Genomic DNA, 21617 nt, shown 5'->3' on the forward strand with positions numbered 1-21617 from the left:
CTAGAGACGAGATTCTTTGCTCATATTTGTATAGGATTTTTCCTCAGGATTGTAACCAGGCAACTGGCTTGTGTTTTCTTTGCTGACATTGTTCTTGAGGGTGTCTTCTGTTCCAGCTGTATCTGCAATAACTTCGGGCAGATTTTTTTCAAAATCTTCCTGAAAAATAGAAAGAAAATGCCCCAGTAGTTTCAAAGGGCACACACTGCTTTTGTAATTGCTTAAAGAGTGAAATTTTGACACACTGTCCTACAAATCTGAGGAATTGCTTCGCTACAGCAATGACTGCCAGACTTACAAAAATGCTCTGTTTAGTGTGTCACCGCTCCACAGACAGTCATTGATTTTCTCATTCCTGCATGGAAAGTCTTTAATAAAAGCAGCAACAACAACTTCTCACAACTCCTCTGTTGATGCACAAGTCTTTAATTATGTTCTTTGTGAGTCTCTAATTACTAAAATTCGGTGTTTCACAAGCATATTCTTTTTACGTTTTAGTGGATTTTCTTTTTTGTCCAGCCTACTCTTGCCTCAGGGGTTTCATGCTGCAACTACTTCATTAATCTCACTGTTCTGTATTTTTAGCACATGCAAGGGACAGTTGTTTCTTTTCACTGCCTTTATTAATGTGGGCATCATTTTTCTTCAGAAAGTCCCTGCTAAACACCTAAAGCCAAGTCAGACAGCTGGAGTAAATCTAGAGCCACAGGTGCTGCCCGAATTGAACCATCAGGGGGGAGTGGCTTTAAACTGAGACTCGGGAGGTTTAGGTCAGATATTTGGAAGAAGTTTTTCACACGGAGGGTGGTGACACAGTGGAGCAGGTTGTCTAAGGAGGCTGTGGATGCCCCCGTTGCTGGAGACATTCAAGGTAAGGCTGGATGTGGCTCTGGGCAGCCTGGTCTGCTGGTTGGAGACCCTGCACATAGCAGGAGGGTTGAAACTAGATGAGCACTGTGGTCCTTTTCAACCCAGGCCATTCTATGATCGCATGAAGAGTGAAACCTCTGTGGCAAGTTAGGGGGGGAGGGATAGCTTCTGCCTTATCGCTGAGAACCTTGCAGGCTAAAGTTTATTTTAACATGTAAAGGTGCTTGCCGACTCTAAAGCAGCTGAAAACATGCAATTAGCTTTATCTCACCCCTCTCAATCCTGCAGACTTTGCTAAGAAGGAGCAGTGCCTCTGCAAGCTATTAAGAAAATGGGATCTCATGTTTAACAAAAGGCGAGGCCTCGGGACACCTGTGGAGGGGTCTTTTGTTCTGCTGCAGCTGTGAGCAATCGCCGCTCAGCGCAGATCCGCCATCTTTGGAGTCTGGGAGGGCAACAGAAGGGCTCCACAGACACCAGTGCCTGGCAGCAGATGAGCAAACTGCATGCTGGCTGTGAAGGGCCTGACTGCCTAGAGGGAGGTCTGAGACAGGCTGCAGGGGGAAATGGGTAACCTATTGCTGGTTGGGACACCCTGGCATAACCGTGTTAGCAGGTTGTGGCTGGATCCTACTCACATCCTGGCTGCCGTGCCGCACACCACACCACATCAGTGTCTTGAGCCTGTCCGACCAGAAGCAAAACAAGTTGCAGACTGGCTTAATTAGCACTGGGCGGATGTCCTTTCCTTTGGTAGGCCCTGGAAGGAGGGGAGAGCGGTCAGCAGTAGGTATGGCTGTGGAAAGATGGCTGTGAGATGTGAGACCCCAACCCATGCTCCCCTCAGCCCGGGCCTTGTGAGCAGCTCTTCAGCAGCTGAGCTGCTCGAGCATAAAGCTGCTTTGTTCTTACTGAACACCAACCTGTTACAAAGCTGATGAGCAGCCCTGAGATGATGCAGCCCAGGCAGCCGATGGTACTGAAGTAGAGGTAGGACAGGGAGTACCAGGTGTCTGCCAGCAGAGGCCTGAGGAGATGTGACACGAGAGACAGAAAGCAGCTCATGATGGCTGCTGCCAACGGGGATGCCTGAGCTAGACTGAAGTCACAGCGGTAGGGAAATACCTGTTGGCAGCCATGATGGGAGCTGCTGTGGTCGGCAGGGCAGTGCTGTTTGCCAGCGTGCAGTTGAGAGTCGACAGCTCCAAGGGAATGGTCTTTACGGGCTGTGCAGGATAGATGAAGGAGCCAATGCCAACCCAGGCAGCCAAGGTGATTCCAGTGAGGAAGCCACCGATTGCACCCTGGTCAGGGAGAGCAAGATACGCTCAGAGGTGGTGTGGGGGAAGCACATTTCTGCTAACGTTATGGTCAGCTGGGTTCTTTCTTGGCTGAGGTGAAGCACTGTTCTCTAACAAGAGCTGCAGCCAGTTTGAAACTGAAATCACAGAATTAAAAGTTATACTGCTGAACAAAGGCGATGGGGCAGAGTGAGGTAAGCTTGGGTTACGCTTTACCCAAGTCAGCAAAGTTGAGCAATTGAGCTTGTTTTGTGCTCCCTAGAGTGGGTATGAATTGAGGAGATGGCAAGGGAAGCATGTTATGTTAATGTTTTATCCTTTTTTGAAAGACAAGAAATTGAAATCTAAAAGAGAAACAAATTAAAAACTTCCAATATTGATCTAATCACTAATTATCCCACAGTTGGGTAGAGATAAATTCAGACCAAAAAAAAAGGCTTTCTGAACAGTTCTTGGGCTCTGCCACCTCTGACAGCCAGTTTGGACCCTAAAACAATTTGAAGGTGGGGTTTTAACTGAACAACTCCAAGAGGTTGTCTCTTTTATAATAAGGATCTTTTGTTTCTTACCTTCCAGTTAACACAAGGAAAGATTATTCCCAGAGTAAATAATCCCAGCATGGGCCCTCCAAATATTCCATGAATGGAGAGGGCAGCCTGTGGATGCAGAGAAGAGATGTGAGCCAACACAGCGACTAGGGGAGCCTGAGCAATTCTGATTCTGGTCTGACTTTCAGTAGTGGAGAAAGGACAAACAGTAATTTCAGTGCACAGTGAAAGGAGTGAAAGGACTGCAATCAGTGTCACTTCCCAGCAGTAAGTAGTGAAAGCGATTTCTTTTTTATGATTTTTTTTTTTTTTTTTGACTGAGTTCTCTTAGCACATGAGGAATTAATATGAGATGGTCCTCAGGAGTTGTTCAGGTTGACTAACAGTCCCCCAGTGTTATTGGTTCAGTTCATTGCATTTCAGTCTATCCATGTTTGGATCATTGCCTTTTTGAAGTGCTAGATACCTGCACAACTCCTCCCATCAGTGATGCTGCTCCAGCCATGGATGTGCACAAAACACCATATAATATACCTGGAAAAAATCAGATTGTTAGTGCCAGCTAATAAATAAGACAAACAGTTTCTAATTGAGCTAGTGTCAGAAAGGACCAGCTTGAAGGAATTTGCAGTTTGGGTTTTGATGCGTGAAGCACTCAGTGCTTTTTTGTGTGAAGTCTTTGGGGTTTTTTTGTTCTTATGAAGTTGAATTTAGCACTGATATTAATTTAAAAGTCTCAAGTGCTTCAGTTCCTGTTGTCTTTGAATAATGTTTTTTAAGTGATCTCATGAATGAAATGAACAATGATGCAAACAAAGGCTTTCTTCATTTAATGCTAGTTTTAACCTTGTGGCGGGCAACTCTGTCATAGCATTCATCAACAAAACTTATCTAATGAGCTAGCACACCTTGGTTATTGGATGTAAAACATGGTCTGTCTTGGGCGTGAGTAGAAAGGCTAGGTAGTAAGTGGCAAAGCTGGAACTGAAAATGTTGCAGGTGATGACAGAGACAGAGGGAAGGGCTGGTTTTGATCTTAATAAATGTCAATGAAGGGTTATGATAATATTAAAATACTTGTAGAAGAGTTAAGGCAATACTGCAGTACTTGTAAAACGTATCATACAAATGCAAACCGCTTTGGACTTGGTTTTGACAAGTTGTCCTGGTTTTGTTTGCTACATCTTTATTGTCTGCTGAAAAACTGAACAAAACAACAACTTTTTTTTTTATTATGATTCTCTAAGTTTAAGCAGAAATGTCATATTGTGCTGCTGTAAAGCAATAATATTTAGTAATATTACTGTAAACCAATGTAGCAATAACTACATTGATACATTTCAGTTTCCAAAGCAGTTTCCAAAGTATTCCCAGTACCTTCAAAACAGAAGAATGCATGCACCTTCTCAAAAAGCTTTTGGGTGGTTGTTTTTGCTGCCAGCGTTGATTTGTTTCTGTACCATATATCGAGTGCACTTAAGTGTACTGAAGATGGTCATCCTTTAAAAGCAGTTATGCTGCTGGGGGGGTTTTGGAAGCAGAAGTGCATATTTGAAGCAGTGCCTGAAGCAGCTGTTGCCCTTCACGCACACAACTGCTCTCAGACTGAATTTGGAATACAGTTTCATTGTGTCCTACTTGAAATAATATGCAGATTTCTGCAAGTATTATAGCAATTGTACTTGGAGGACAAGAGCACAATTCTATAGATACTGTATATGCTTAATGGTGAAATTAGTTAGTAGAAGTGAGCTAATTCAGCTTAATTCTAGTTAGCTGAGGCGCTAAGTTAAAAGCTTCGTCTCTGTTGGCTTATTCTAAGGTTAAGAGAGGAGTCAGGAGGAGGTCATCTTTTGTGGGGATGCAGCAGCTCTGTAGAGTAGTAGTTCTGTAGAGAACTGCCTCTGAAGTCTACCTTTCTCTATAGAGCAAGTATTGCCTAAGGCAGTGAAGTTCCTTTCCAGAGTGTATAAAATCCTGCCCTATTCTTTCTTGTACTAATAGTGGCTGAGAGGGGCAGACAACTTTGCCTTTAAACAAATGGATTCTACTTTGGCTACTTACACAAGCCTTTGCTAATCCACGTGCTCGTTTTCTCAGACAGGCCTGGGAAACATTTCCTGACCAAGTCTTCAAAGGTAACAGTTGCTAAAGCATTGATGCTAGCTGCCACCGTGCTGTGGAAGAGGAAAAAAAGAATACTGAGTAAATACAAAGCAAACTAAGCTGAAAGTAAGCTGTTTTTATAGAGAAATGCTGCCTATTGTTCATTGTTAAATACTGTTCAAGAACTGTGAATTTCATAATACATTAGGAATGCAAAGAGTGTCACTGTGGATATGGGAATTTAAGTAGCAAGGGGGATAATTTTCTTATGATAGCAAGGGTTAAATAATAACATTTTAGGTTTGGCATAGGTTTCTGCAGAGACTAATTCACTCCTAAACTGTAAGCAGTTCTCTTGAATCTGACTATGTATACTGCAGATGCTGGTGAGGGTTCTGTCCTTCCTGTGATTGCTTGGGATCCTGCTTCATGCAATGAGATGGAAACTCATCCCAACTGACTATTCTGTTTACTCAACTACAGAGATCTTAAAACTTAGTGATTATGTTATATCCTAAATAATAGTTGTTCTCATCTACTGGAGGGGAAAATCCATAGATTTGCAGTCTAATGTTATGTGTTCCCTCATAAGTGAAAAACATAAAATGGAAATGGTTTTTGATTCTTGTAACTAGATGAGTTTGTCTCTGTGGCCTTGTTGTGACAGCACGCAGGAAATGTAGCTTCAATTGCATTATTTGCACTGGTTGGCATTCAGTGCCCTTTGTTGTGTAACTCTCTGGCTAGGAGCAGGCAGTTGGTTATATGCATGTTTTTTTTTTCCTGTTTTGGTAACTCTCTTCCTGTAATATTTTCAACACATGAAGTATTTTGAAACAGAATATCAGAGTTTGACTCTATGGCATTCATGCATGTCGCTGCGAATTTGAATCTTCTCTCTAATGTCCCATGAAGTATTGATGCTTGGCCTGTGGAAAGTACAAACTGCAATCGCATGCAGATCCCTGAGTGACTCAAACTTCTCCAGGTAGACATCTCTCTTCCTATGCTAACTGTAAAGACAGGCTTGGTAGAAAACTCTCCGTTCCTACCTATGATATGATATGGCAGTCAGGTAAAATAAACGCGCCTTCAATGTGAAGAGCTACGAAGTTATTTCAGCTAGCTGGTCACTCGTGTTTCTACAAAGATAAGGATGTAATTTTACCAATACATTATTTTCATTCTATAACTTATTGAAGATGAAAAGATATTGGAGGCATGGAACTAGATTTTAGTTCCAAAACTTGGCAAAGTACTATTGCTTTTTCTAGAATGTGCTAAGGAAAAAAAGCTGTGTATTCATTAGGATTTCTTGTTTTAAGCCTTGTTCTGGGCCCTCAAGAAATCAGTGGCATGCAGTTAAAATGTTATTTCAGATTCACAGACCTTAATGTTCCGCTGAACGCACAGGCAACAAATAGTCCTGGGATTCCTGGCATCGAAGAAAAAATGTCCATAACAAAATATGGCATGAGCTGGGGTAGAAGACAAAGGAGGAAAAACACAAGAAATGAGTTAGGATTTTCCTGAGTAAGAGAGAAGTACCTGCTTTTGGTCACACTGCTGAGCTTTTATTTTCCAGCCAACAAGGCATATTAGATTTTGAGAAAAGCAGATTTCGTTTAGCAAAACAGCAATCAGATTTGTACTGCAGGAGTGTAAAAATAGGTGTATGCCAGCCTGATTCAGCAGTCACCTCATTGCCTGCAGAGCTGCAAGGATAAAGCATCCCACAGGACTTAAATGGACTTTATTCATGCAATGTCTCGGCCCAATGCACCTCTAAGCTGTAATAATCTGCATCTGTACCTGATCAGGAGCTGAAATGAAGTCAGCAGTCCAAGGATCACAATTCTTGTAATGAGCGTACATCACCAAACCAGAGAATACTGCACACACCAGGATTATCCAAAGTCCCAGTAAATTCAGGTAAAGTGCCCTGTAGCAAAAGGGGAAATTCTGATTAACACAAGATAATTTGTAATAGTTTTTCGTTTTGAGAGATTCTTTGACCAAACCTAGCTGCATAATCTCTTAAACATCTCCCCATCCTCAGAATATGTCACACGCATTCAAAAATAATAACAGTGAAAAATACAGCCTTCTTATGCTATAGGGCAAGGATAAAGGTTACACTTTGTACAGCTGAAGGAAATGATGTAAAACCAGTAACTGCTATGTGCAGAATAGACTGCAAGAAGAGCTGGTGGGGTCCTTCCTCTTGCCTACAAGGGCAGGGTTTTGTTCGTCAGGAGTTACTGCTGTTCTCCACTCAAGGAGATGTAATGCTTTGCCTAAGTATTAGTTTGCAACCACGACAGAATCCATGCATTGCTGCCGTGCAGAGTTGTGGTTTCATGTCAGTAAAATAGACGTGGGTGGCAGCACCCACTGGGAAGGTTGTGTGTGATTCAGTAATCCTTCAGTCCCAGTGAGCTGCCAGATTTTATACAGCCTACATCACCTCCCACAAGTTCTCTGGCTAAGGCAGAGCTATGCTGCTGGCACTCAGAGGTCTTTCTAGACATTTTACTAGTGATATTCTTGTTGTCATGACTTCCAAACGAAGTTCGGAAACTAAAATTTGAAACTAAATTTGAATAAAGGAAATTCCTATAATCTATCATAGCCTTAAGAAAAATGAGTGTGATTGCAGCCAGCAAAAAAAAAAAAAAAAAAAAAAAAAAAAAATTTTGGAGAAGAGAAGAAAAATCTTATTTCTTTCTTTTGCTAACTGTGCAAGCAGTTAGTATTAGAAGAAGTTGGGTTGTTCACTAGAATGTGTATATCTAACTATGCACACACTCATGCTGAACTTCAGGAAGTTAGCAGTCTGGAGACCTGTGTCTATATTGTAAAGTTTCATAATTGATTCTACAATTGTCCTATTTTGTTAATGTTTTATAATTTTAATAAATATTTGTGATCACATATCATTTAGATGATGCCCTGTACTATAGTGTACTCCATTAATGGAATAACAACTTTCAGTGAAATATATCATATACCAAATTCCAGAAAAAACGTTTTTTTTGTAGAAAGCTGGAGATAGTACTGCTTCTGTGCAGGCATCTTATCCAGACTGCTTTTGAAGATTGATTTGGCAACCTGACTGCAGATTAACAAGCTGTGCAAGAGTTAGCTAGCCAAGGGGAAATGGTTTTAAGCTGAGGGAGGGAAGATGTAGATTGGATGTCAGGAGGAAATTCTTTACAGAGAGAGTGGTGAGGTGCTGGAACAGCTGCCCAGAGAGGTTGTTGATGTCCCATCCTTGGTGGTGTTCAAGGCCAGGTTGGAAGAGGCCCTGGGCAGCCTGGTCTGGTATTAAATGTGGAGGTATTAAATGTGGTCTGGTATTAAATGTGGAGGTTGGTGGCCCTGCATGTGGCAGGGGGTTGGAGATTCATGATCCTTGAGGTCCCTTCCAACCCTGGCCATTCTGTGATTCTGTGTGTTTTTCTTTCTTCAAATATTTAGGTCCCTTGGGGCCAGAGGGAATCAGACTGTCAGGACAAAATTGGTTAACAGCCACCCAATAACATCCCAATATTTATTTAATGCAACTGACAAACTGTTGGCATAATTCCATGTCAGTATATTGCATTGCTAGAATAGGCTAAGGACAGGTAACTTACATCTTTGCATGCTTCTCTGTTTTGCAAGAAATGCATCTCTGTATTGTGGACTGATTAACTCCATAGAGTCCTAGCCACGTAAATGTTCCCCCAATAACAATTGTCCAAAAGGTGTGTCGTCTTAAAGGATCCACATCAAAGCTACGAAAGAGGAAGATAAGCAGTTCAGTTCCCTTTTTAAAACACAGTTTCATTTAAGAGTAGGTTGGTGAATTTTCAAGAATATATTCAGTTCTATCCTCTGAATCAAAATGCCTCGTTGACATGTTTTGGCTTAGGTTTGGGGTTATTTGTTTTAACTTTACATGGGAACGCTTCTGTCAAGTCAGGATAAACATAAGTCATGTAGAAAAATAAGTGGAAATAAATCACATGGTTTGTGCCCAAATTTCAGATCTGTCATGTTATACCAACTGACTCAAAGCCATCTTGCTTGAAACCCAATTCTTAGCAAGGAACAAACCCACACAGTAAATATTAAAAATTCTCAAAGCTCTTACTTACATCATTTTGGGGTATTATTTCTTTTTCAAGGTATTGCTTCAGCTGCAGTGCTATCTTTTTTTTCTTTTCTTTTTTTTTTTTTTTTTTTTTTTTTTTTTTGTAACAGTGAAATGTCATAACTCAGCAACTCTAACCACTGCAAGTACGCCTTTCCATCTTACATCTGGCTCTTCTGCAGTTCTGCTAATCTTAATATGGATGACAGATAATATTTGATCTTGCTGCTAGTTACTGCCAGTGACTTGGCTTGATCGTTGAATTCTAGTCAACGCCACAAATAACTAAAGATCATCAGTTTGCTATCCTGGTGCTTCGTTTCCTCATTGCTAACTGCTGTGGTGAGTGTACTTAAAATGAAGTGCTTGTTCTATGAACTGAAAGTGAAAGATATGTGCAATTTGAAGGAAAATTGAGTACATCTGCAGTTAAACAAAGAAAAAATGGCAAAGAATATTAGGAATTGGTTTCTTCAAAGCAGGAAATGGAAGGCAGAGTACTTCTCTCCTTGGAGGTCGACTGCAAAGAAATAAAGACCAGGCTTCTCTAAGGTAGTTCTCTGGCAGTATCTCATTGTACTATGGTAGTGTATTTTGGGCTTAGTCTGAGGATGGTTTCTAAATGCTAAGTGTAGAAGAAGCAAAGGTTTGTGCCATTAATTTCTTACTCAAATATGTTCAGTCGTGATCCTTCATAGGCATCTTCCCAGATCCTGGTTGACCCACCATTCAGAATAGTTCCTCGAATCAAAACAGTCATGAAGCCAAGCACCATGATCACCATTTGAAATGCATCTGCCCAGACAACAGCTTTTAATCCTCCCTAAAACAAACAAATTGAATGACAAGAAAGACAATGAAAGCTCACAAAGACAACAGGAGGTGGAAGTAGCACTTATTTTAAGATCGTATTTTATGGCTGTATGTATAGCATCCAGCAGATCAGGTCTTTTCTCGAATCTCCTTTATATCCACACTTTCAAATATTGTGATCTTGCAGACAAGCTCAATGGCTCGTCCACAGCCATATGAGAAGATCTGATGTCAAGTTACATGTTTTTTTTTTTCCTACTTTCTTAATATTCATCTAAAGAATATCTCTCTGTTGTTGAACAGTTTTAGAGATTACAACATGGCCTACGTTTGTACTTCCCATAGCACACTGTATATTTCTCAAAGTGATCCCCAATTATACTGACATCGCTAACAGTGCAGAATGGCCCTCGGAAAGTTTGCAACTGAGCTTTCTTCCATAGCTACTTTCATATTTCATCAAATCAATGCCAGAGCAGCATAAGTAGTGTTTCCAGCAGGGGCTGAAACAGTGAAAAAATAAGTGATAATTAGGTAATGATAATGAATGCTAGAGGTGTTCTAAGCTGAAGTGCTCTCCGCTTCCACTGCAGTGTTCATCTTTGTTATTGTCTGAAGGCTCACGTTGCTTCCACCCAGAAGCAAAGCACTCTCTATGATCTGTGAGCCAGTTTTCCTGGATTTTCTCACTCAGCATTGATCTGCAGTTATGTCAGAGGCGTGTTTTTCATTACAGTGTTTTTCTGTCTATAAGAAGATAAGGGGAATCTTCTCAAATGATTTAGTATGGCAATGAAAGGTTATAGTCCCCTTATCTGATCTCTGCTTCAGGCTGACTTAAACCTTCAAATAGAGTATTTGAGAATTGAGAATTTTTTCCCTCTGAATTGACTAAAGGCTCTGAAAGAAATTTATCTCTTATGTTCTACTACTTTAAACACTCGGGCTGTGTTTAGATATTTCACTTCTGTTGCAGCTTGTGTAAAAAGGGTGGGTGAATTTAAAAAAAAAATAAAAAAATAAAAAAAATCTGCGTTTAAGTTGTTCAGTCAATGCCTGTTACATACCATAGTGCAATAGAAAGTGCAGACAATTCCTGTTGCAACTACAGAGCCCCAGAGATCAAACCCAGTGACTGTGGAAACAAAGAAAACCAGATAGTTAGCGAAGTGGGGGTAGGTTTTCCGGATGGTAAGAGAAAAGCTGTGATCCTTTAGCCCTGGAAAGAAGGACGTAGTTACTGATTTTAACATTTTCTGTTTGCTTGGAGCTTTGCCAGATTGTTCAGGTTTCTTAATACTACTTCACTGTTTTTTCCAGTTTGGGTTTCACTGTTTTCAGGTACAGAAGTAATAGTTAAAAATAATTACACGTAGGAAACACTTTGTTTTATAAGCAATGCTTCCTTTTCTTCTCAGTCTATAACTTTATTTTAAAATCTCTCTCAGCATGCACTGTTTGCAAGGGCAAATCAATTTGTAAAGGTTTTCATAGTAGCAAGGTTAATATGGCCTGCTAATGAACACTAACTTCTGCTCATAGCTGTCTATTTACAGAGCTGTGAAAAGTGGATTTTCCACTTTTCCAAACCAGATTCAGCTTGACTGATGAACAGTGCAAGGAACGTCCCAGTCCCTGCCTTAATTAAGTCAGATCTGCCAAGGATTAGGACCTAGTGATTCTCTCTGCTCTGCAGTAGTACGTTTGCTAATCCCATCCATCGTGATGGATGTTGTTTGTCTGTTAAGATCAGTTAAGGCAGTGTGTGAAAAGTAGCGCTGCATCCAGCTACACGGAACGGGCTTATCTCTGTTGGAACCTGCATGGGTGTTCAGGTTTTGACATGGTGTTAAAAATTAAGTAGGATCATGAAAATTAACCCTTAATATGAGGAGCTTGACTTTCATCTTGCCTGAAAAATGGCACCCTTGCCAGAAAATAAATCCCTCAGCACCTACACAGACTTACCTTGGTGTCATCCCTAAATAAATCTGGTTTCAGTTGCTTTAATGGTTGGAAAGATGCATTACTATTCTGCATTTCATTGGACAGCTGTGCCACTGCAAACACTTTGGGAAAGAAGAATATCAGCTTTGTGCTTACGATAGTAACAGTGATAGTGGTGCTCAGGAGGCAGGGAGGGGAGGAACCAAAGTACGGAATACAGTCTTGGATCATCAACTTGTACTGTGGACTTTGTCAGGATGTTGAGAAATTGCTCATCACTAACTTCTTTGGGTTTTTACTGAGTGCAAAACAACAGAACAGCAAACCCTAAACTGCTGATTTACTGGTGTGAGAGGGACCTGGGAAAGGAGAAATAGCAAGCCTTCTAGGTGCACACAAAAACCTTGCTGTAGAACTTGTAAGAATTTGCTTTTCAGAGGACTTGTTTAGCTGTTTGCCTTGCTTGAATTATTCTTGTCTTGTGGTGTGGTTATGTGGAGTAGCCGTAAGGGCAGGGAAACTCACCTTGGTTGAGAGCCAGTGATGGAGCATAAACCACTATTCCTGTGTAAAGAATCTGGAAGAGAAAATGTTCATGGAAAAAAAAAGACATGTACATGACTTCTCAGTAATAATGCTTCCTTTCAGAATGGAGCTTATGGCAGAATATCAGAACTAGAAGTTTCTTTAGATGAACTTGTATTGCCTTCTGCTTCAGTCTGCAAAATGGAAAGTTGTTTTTTTTTTATGGTCCTTTCATCAGGAAGGAATTATCTCTCTAGATATTTTGTACTTTCTTTCATTGTTAAGATAACTGGATGTCAAAAATACCCTCATCAAGTAGAAAGACGAGGTCCAAGTAAAACACAGTGATGCAGAAATGACTTGTATCAGATCTTGGAAATTACACTTCCCTTTGTCCTTTCAATTGCTTTTCAAGCTAACATGATGCCCTTCATGAGGGTGTTCTGACAGTGAGGAACAAACAAAGCCTGAAAGCAAATGAACATTGCTGTCTACTGTTATAGGCTCTAGAATTAATAAAAATGGATTTCAAGTAGAAATAAATGTCTTGCAATATCCCAAAAGCTTTCATCAAATACCTAACTAGTGTTCTGAGAAAGTTGGTGCCCTCTTAAATCAAAGAGCAAAAAAGCTATGTGATGTCTACCTAGAACAGTGCTTTGGGAAGCTTCTAAAATGTAAGTAAAGCCAGTAAAGCTCAGTGTCTCTGTTCAAGATCCAGGAACGCTGTTTTGTTTATCTATACATGCAGGGCTGTGGACTGACTAGGCTGTGTTTTGTAGTAATGCAGAGCAGAATATAGTTGTGGAGTTTCTCAACTCTAAGCAGTGATTTCTGCCCTGTTGTTGCAAGCAACTCTTCTGGGGCTGGAGCTTGCTGGCCTTGCTGCTACTGCTGCCTGAGAGGGCCAACTGGGCAAGCATTGCTAAGGAGAAACTGGGAAGAAACTTCACTTCAGGTCATCCCCACTGATGCCACCATGAGGCTAGAACAATCTGCGCATCTCCCAGGATGTGCTGTATGCAGTAGCTTAACAGTGGGATAGCCTTTCCCGAGTGTCAGAAGTGGGTAAATAAATAAGCAACAAATGCTCCAAGCACTACTCATCTAGTTTCTCAAGAAAGATGTAATTTCTTCTCTTTGAAAGAATCATAGAATCGTTAAGGTTGGAAAAGACCACTAAGACTGTGTAGTCCAACCACCTACATCTCCATATCGTGCTCACTAAACCAAGCATGTCGGTACCACATCTCCACAGTTCTTGAACACCTCCAGGGATAGTGATTCCACCACCTCCTGGGCAACCTGTTCCAATTCTCACCACTCTTTCTGAGAAGTCTCTCCTAATATCCGACCTGAACCTCCCCTGATGAAACTTGACGCCGTTCCCTCTTGTCTTATTGCTATTACCTGGGAGAAGAGGCTGACACCCACCTCAATACAACCTCCCTTCAAATAGTTGTAGAGAGTGATGGAGTCACCCCTGAGCCTCCTCCTGAGCAGTCCCGGTTCCCTCAGGCCCTGACTTAACTAACTGACATAAGACTTTCATTCCATACCCTTCACAAATCCATTACTGGATTCCCTGGACATAATCCAGGGCCTCAATGGCTTTCTTACAGTTAGGGACCCAAGACTGAACATGGTATTCAAGGTACAAATTTAACACAACATCCAAGTGTCAAAGGCAACGTGAATGCATTTTTTCATCATAGGAAGAAACTAGAAAGTAGGAACGCAGCTGTTCTATCTTTTTAACATTCGCATTCCAACCTAATTAAAGAATTTTGTTGTAAGGAGAAAAAAAAGTTCAGTCTGACACTTTATTCAAAATAAATACATAGACTGAAATGATCACAAAGAAAGAGGCAGTATCTTCTTACCGTCTGCAGGATGTAGATCAGTGTTGCAGCAAGACGGACATTCTTGTTAAATCTTAACTCCAAATACTAGGAAAGAGGAATTTCAGTAAATTGCACGCGTAGCATCTGTGACACAGCTATTAACCTTTTGTTCTCCCCAAGTAGCAGCTTGCTGTGCAAGTAAAACAACTGGCAACTGACACTAATGTTGTGAGTAATGAACAGGAGAGCATAATTACTGCTACACGTAGAGATAATTGTATTTAAGAAATCTTCTCAGCAGAACGTAGTTGAAACTATATGTTGGGTCACAGCATGCAATATTTGTTTTGTGTTGGGAATATAATCAGAAGAGCCCACAGGCTATGAGGAAAAGAAACAAGGTCATCTCCTGTTATAACAGGACAAAAGCAGTAGAGGAGCAGATAGACAAGCAGCAATCTAAAGGCTTTCACAGCCCCTCAGCTAAGCTGGCTTTCTCATTTGCCTTGTTCGAAGCTGAATCTGCACATGGTCAGTGGGTAGAGGCAAGTCAGGTTGGAATCGTAGAATTGGTGGAGTTGGAAGGAACCCTTAAAGGCCACCTAGTCCAACTCCTCTGCCGTGAACAGGAACACCTCCAGCTCCATCAGGATTGCGCAGAGCCCTCTCCAGCCTGACCTTGGATGTCTCCAGGGATGTGGCATCTACCACCTCCCTGGGCAACCTTGTTCCCTCAAGTTACTAACAGCTCCTTGATCCATCCAATACTACTACCCATATTCCACGAATTATGACAGATCTCCTACCCAAGTTCTTACAGATTTCCCCAAAAACACAGGTCTTAAGCCCAAGTCACTACCTAAAATCTCCCTTCATTGCTAATCCCAGAGTAGCTGGGGGAGGACTGGATCTCCCCGGGGCCACTGGCTGTGTGTTCACCCCAGCAGACATCAGGCTCCATACAGGTCCATTGTCTTTGCCAGTCTCTAGGCAGTTTTTCAGAAGCAAACTCTTACTAATTTTGTTAACATTAACTTCTTGCCTCTTGCATAATAAGTCCCACAGATTGCTGTGCAAATAAGTAGCTAATTTATGTTATTTAACTTGTTTCTAAAAATAATTCATGAACTCAGCAGAGTCATCTTTCCAGCACGCTTGGAAGGGCTGTGTCTACGATGACACCTCCAGTGGTTCAGATAAGAAACTCCTTCTCTGATCTTGCATTAAAACCAGCTAGAAAATGTAGTTAGTCCCAGTGGTGGGAATAGTTAGCCACTGTTATTTTTTTCTTGCTTTTGACTGAAACTTTTCCAAACAGCCAGGCAAAGCTCTCTGACTGAAGCCTCTCCTTGGGTTTCAGCGTAGACAACATGAGCAGCCTTTCCATTATCAGAAAGCTCCTTGGGAAGTCACCCGGCTTTGCTCACCCAATCTTTGCTCAACCAAAACTTTCCACAAGTTGGTGCAACAAAATCTGCAGCGGTTGATTAAATACTAGATGGCTATCCCAAATGTTGGAAAGCTCACCAGAATGAAACAGTTCAAAAGTATTTAGGATACTTTTCAAATACTTTCTAGCTGTGATGGTTTTGTGCTGGTGTGTAAACTCCTTATGCTGTCTGTGCTATTTATCCTTAACAAGACCTCTGGCTTTTAATTTGTGCCTCTACTTTATGCAATATACATAAGTGACTACTTTGTATAACAGAACCCGATTTCAAAAATAATTCCTGCATAAATACATTTGTTCTGTAAAATATTACAGAAAGTCTTCAGTATGCAGGCATTTCTCCAGAAATATCCATATACATCATGCAGTCTTATAATGAAATAATGCGCTGTTTAAAAAAATTTTTACTTACCTCGTAAGTGCTTGTAATGTCAGATCTGTAAAATACAGGTAGAAAAATCTCAGAAGTTAAAATGATGACAAATGTGTATGAAAGGAAGAACAGAACAAAGGATGCTCCGTAGCGATAAACTTCGGAGGGTGTCCCCAGAACTGTCACTGCTGACATGAAGCTGGACGTGAGGGAGAAGGCTATTGGTCCACATGACATCTGCTTACCACCCACCAAAAACTCCTGTGAAGTTTTCTTTTTTCTCTCCTTAATTGCAAAAAAGACTCCAATGCTAGCGCATACCAAAAATAGTCCTGCAAAAACAACATAGTCCCAAATGACAAATTTTTTAATTTCTGGAGCTACGAAGTTTGACATAGCACCAGCTGGGTTATTCTCTGGTAGAGAATTCTGATTTACTATAGTTGCTTTGAACAGATCAGAGCAGCAAAGGTGTAAATTGTCTATAGCTTATCAATGAGAAATTAACAGGAAGACCGTTTGGTTGAGATGGCTCTTTTTATCCAGGCCACCTCTGAGGAGGAAAAAAAACCAAACAGAACAACCAACTAGCTCACGATAAGGAAGGAGGGTGTTGCATGCTCTTAGACCCTAGTGATACTGATGTTTCTGCCAGGCAGACTGGACGGGGGCCGTAGCTGTGAAGCCTGCCCTACACTCCCTTTTTATCTGGGAGGTTTTAATTTGAGGTTAAATATTAGCCGGACAGATTGACTTGATCTGACTCTTTTCTAACCTATCAGCATTTTTAAATAATAAAATGAGAGCAATAAAAAAAATAAATAAAGGAGAGAGAAATGAAGGAAAGCACGATGTGTGAACCTATGACCTACCAGTGCATTTGTTTTCAAAGCAACCATTTCTTCGTATGGTTAAAATCTAAACTTTAATATCAATGATAGGGTTCACAATTGTCCTTTGACATTTTAAGTGTGCGCCTTGATAGACGCTGTGCCGCAAAGAGTTGAAAGCTTTAATGATTAAAAGTAACTGTAATGCTTTACCCTGAACTCATAGCCTGCTCTTACTGGGTACCCTCACGTTGGAAAAGAAATAGTGTTATGTGATGTTTTAGGATGAATTTCAGATGGCACTGATGTTTGCTGTCAGTTACTAACTGTAGTTTTAATTATAGCTTCTATGAGTTTCTGTGAAAGGTGGCTTAGTGGGCACAGCAGTAATGGGCTGACAGTGGAATACCTGATACCAGTGATCTTTTGCAACTTTAATGGTTCTGCGATTCTATGGTTTATTGCATTTTTCAATGCACAACTTGGTCAGACATGCAAGGCCAAAGAAAAGAAAATAAAACAACAGCTTCAGTTTTCTAAACTACATTGATAGAATAGTTTATGGAATTCACTTAATTACGTTTTCCTTGCAGTTTTCTGCTGGTTGGTTTTAAACAAGTAGATATTCATTCAACCTCAGTCTATGTATGTCATAAGTATGACAATATCTTTTGCAAAGCAAAACAAGGACTTATCATACCAAAGAATAAACTTGTATGCAGAGGTGGTGTGCATGAAGTGCAGAGAGTTCCTTTTGGAGCTCATCACAAGAGATGCAGTAATGGGAGGTAGGTTATAATGACAAAAGTCCTTCTCTTAAGCCTTGCCTTGGGTGGAGGTGGATGCACTTCAACTATAGCTGCAAGACAATTAGTCCCCATAAAGGGCATATTTGTGAGGTCTCATCCAGCTGGGTTATCAAATAATGCCCCGTTTGTTGCCGCCACAATCATTTTTTGCACTGGAAGCTGCACTTAGTGCAGTGGAGGGACTGGATGGGAGAGCAATAAATGGATAACAGCGAGTCGGTGGAGGTACTGCTCTGCAAACTCAACCCACCACCTTACAGTGATTTCTTTATCTAAGTGTACCCTCATCATTAGTTAATATTTCCCTTTTGTACCGAACATGTCTTAAGGTGTGTCCACTTTCAAAAAAGCAGTAACTTTCACTTGCCAGACATTCCTCTGGCTTTTTTTTTTTCTTTTCTTTTTCCTTCCTCTGCTTATGACTGTAACAACACGAACGGTTTCTGCAGATTTGAGGCTTTGATTCGTACCTACAGTCTGTCTCTGGCCGTGCCATGGCAGTAGCAAGGTTCTGGGATCAAACATCAACCCGGCCTGGCAGGAGCTTGATGAAATGGGTGCAGGCATGCAGGGCTACGTGGGCAGAGTACATGCGTGCCTCCTCCTGTAACCACAGCTCAGCGCTGGTCAGTGGTGACAACACAATGAGTTCACAAAAAGTTGCAAAGAAGTGAATTTGTGGGCAGTCCCTCTCACACTTGTGCCACTAAATTGCATCCCATGTAGTAAGACTGCAGGGGTCTGATGGTGCTGAGACGGTGAGTAATTGTTGAGGAGCTTGGGATTGAAATAAACAATGAGATTTAGAGAAGTTCTCGTGGTCAGATTTGTGTGCAAGTCACTTATCAGAGTAAATGTAAGTGGAAGATCACTGTTACATTCATTCTAGGAAAACAATACTATTACTGGTTTGAACATGTTTTTAAGATGGTCTGTTTGCCATCAATAAATGCTGCTAATGAGTGAACTGGGTCTGTTCAGCCTTGAGAAAAGAAGACTGAGAGGGGACCTGATCCGGGTCTATAAATATCTAAGGTGTGGGGGGCAGCATGGCGAGGCCAGACTCTTTGCAGTGGTGAGTGGAGACAGGACAAGGGGAAACGGCTGGAAACTGCAGCATAGGAAGTTCTGCACCAATGTGCGCAAGAACTTCTGTACAGTGAGGTGACGGAGCACTGGAACAGGCTGCCCAGGGAGGTGGTGGAGTCTCCTGCTCTGGAGATGTTCAAGACCTGCCTGGATGCTGACCTGTGCGACCTGGTGTAGGGAACCTGCTTTGGCAGGGGGTTGGACTCGATGAGCTCTGGAGGTCCCTTCCATCCCCTGCAATTCTGTGATTCTGTGATTAATTAGCAGTTGAGTCAGCTGTGCTGTAACCCACTGGCAAATAAAGATGCCAGGATGGTCTCAGTGCACAGTAATGTTAGTTTCATTGCAGGAAGCTTTTTCAAATAGCAATATTCCTATTGATGTAAATACATAAATGCAAGCCCAGAGATCTTTTTTGTTCGGTAATTTTTAATGATCTTTCTTGAAGAAAAGTATTTTGGAGTGAGTTTTACATGAAGCAGAAAAAAGTCAGTGGACAATAAACTGGAATTCAAGTCAGAAATTTCCATGTCGATATTTATGGTTCTGTAGCTCTCCAATACATTGTCATTGTACCTTTAGGATATCGTACAGAATAACTATCTTAGCTAAATCCCACATTAAATACTGAGAGCTTAGAAATGCTGCTTCTAAAGGAGAGGTCATTTGAAAGTAATACAAAAATGCCCATTATTCTTCTGATGATATTCTTTACATCAGAATAATTGAAAGTATTTCCTGGAAAAATAATAATATGTAAAATAAATAAATAAATAACTCCAGTTTTGTATTTTGACAGTGGAAATTCTTGTTAAATCAAAGATTTATTTAATCAGGACAACCCAAGGAAGAAACTTGGTGTCTTGAATCTTCAGTAGGCTTCCCATTTTCTGACTGTGAATCAAGGACTGAACACGAAATCCAACTCAAGTGTTTGGATTTTGCTCTCAAGGCTGTTCGCGGCTGAATAATCACCTGGGGCTGAATTACAGGTGTTGTGAGAGGGAAGATGGTTGTTTAGCAGTGCAGCTCTCACAGGTGCCAAAGCCTGCTACTGTTCAGGTTAATGGAATGAGGCCATAAGGGCATGAAATGCTTGTGTGGTTGAGGCAGTGACTGTCTTCGTAGCCAACGCTACCTCAGCACCCTTTCTGTGGGTAAAGGTATGAGGAGAATTAGACTGATATCATCTAAGTATCTGCTTGATTCTATTGTCTGGATTGGTAATATTTCATTACTATTACTATTATTTTTAATTTATTATATTCTAGTATTGCATTTGAACTGAGCCTCGATTATTTATTCCCAATTATTTTGATTAAAAGCTTTGCTTTTGAGACCCTAAAGCTTGATTAAAGTTCTGTTATCAATTCAGTAACTGTAGTGTATCACGATAGCTCATATTTGGATAATCATAATAATTTGATTTCCTTATTTTCCAGTAAATTAAGTTTCAGAGCTGTAATTTACTAAGTCTTTTACTTTCAATCCATGTTAGCCTATGATGGCAGTTAGATATTTCTATATCTGAGACCTCTGCCAAGTTTTAGTGCCCACATGCCATCCACGTGGGGTGACATCCCATTGCATAACCACTGTGAATATTTGGTGAGTGTAAATCACTCACTTAGGGCCATATTTGGCCACACCCAATGGATAAGTAGTGTTTCATACATGGTTAGCACTTAAACTTTCTCACTGTGGATTCTTTGGAACAGACTCTTAGATAGCAGATGGAGATTACTTGCAATAACTGCTTTTTTATGGTCTTCAGTATTGCTTGCTAATTAAGTTTGCTGGTGACAGGACTTCAAAGCTTCAGAGAAAGGATGTCCAAAGGAGAAAATATATGATACATGAAATCACTGGGAGTGCATAAAGTGAGCAGTTATCAAAGAATACTATTTCACAATTATATTTTAAGTTGGTAGCATCCTTTCCCCTAGGTTGTGATGTTTCGCAGGCAACAGCATATGAGAACATTTTCTATCAGTTATTTGTTTGGAATTGAACCCTATCTCAAGATGCGTACCTTACCTGCTTATGCTTATTTCAGTGGGATCCTTTATGTACTTTAGATGCATATTTTGACATCTATTTTGTAGTGGAATAAATAGGTTTTATCTGTCTTCTTTATTCAGTAAATGTTATATAGGACTGTGATTCATGAGTGTTTTTGTAGTGGACTTTCTGTTTCCTAAATTCTAGTTCTATTCCTTTTCAGTCTGAAACAGGGAGAAAATGACTTAATTGTAAATAGATCTTAATTTAATTGAGAAATTATCACGTTATTGCTTACATACATTCTTCAAATAACTGTTAAGTCCTATTTCTGGACTTGCAGGAGATTTTTCTAGTAAATAGTTCCACTTCGTGGAATGAATTGCAGGGGACGAGGAAGCTTTGCTTAGTGGAATTGCATATATGCAACCGTATATAGTTGAAGTGAAATAAAGTCCTAAATCTAAAGCTGGTAATATTCTTATGCATCAACCTTCAGTTTCCCTCTAGATTACATTTCCTAAATGAGTTTAACTCATTTATAACTAGTATATCAGATATTGTCTTTGTGTACACTCAAGAACTGAGGGTTTGACTTATCAGGAGGGTTTTTTTCACAAAAGGCAGCTCACAGTATTTCTTTTAAGATGAACCTTACTCTCAGGTGAAGTAAAATCTCCTTTTCAACATGGAAGAATGGAAGAAAAGTAACAACTATAATTAGAAGGAAAAAAAAAACAACACAGAAGCATACTAAATAATAATTTAAAAAAAATGGAATAGCCTTTCTGCAAAGCAGTATCTACATAAATGGATGCAAGTATGAATGGAGGAATTTACCAGCCCATTGCAAAATCTCTAGCATATAATACCATTTAATCCCAAAATTTTCTTTCGTTTTGCCCAAAGGCTTTTCTAACAAAATATCCATTTTTGTTCTATGGAAACGTACTTGCTGAAGGCATCAGTTGGA

At 40.5% G+C, this 21617-nt stretch overlaps 1 protein-coding gene across 1 annotated transcript; it reads right to left on the reverse strand.

The window, feature by feature from the left end:
• Positions 1 to 16311, reverse strand: SLC5A12 (solute carrier family 5 member 12; the record flags this gene model as incomplete). The annotated part of the gene is made up of 15 exons (XM_079537182.1): positions 1 to 159; positions 1509 to 1630; positions 1794 to 1897; positions 1996 to 2174; positions 2741 to 2827; positions 3186 to 3253; positions 4784 to 4896; positions 6215 to 6303; positions 6638 to 6767; positions 8464 to 8604; positions 9632 to 9786; positions 10844 to 10911; positions 12249 to 12300; positions 14132 to 14197; positions 15955 to 16311. 15 exons carry the CDS (start codon positions 16309 to 16311, stop codon positions 1 to 3), a joined length of 1890 nt encoding a protein of 629 aa, XP_079393308.1.
• Positions 16312 to 21617: the final 5306 nt, after the last annotated feature.

The sequence above is a fragment of the Tetrao urogallus genome, assembly GCF_951394365.1.
Source record: "Tetrao urogallus genome assembly, chromosome: 6".
Taxonomy (NCBI): Eukaryota; Metazoa; Chordata; class Aves; order Galliformes; family Phasianidae; genus Tetrao; species Tetrao urogallus.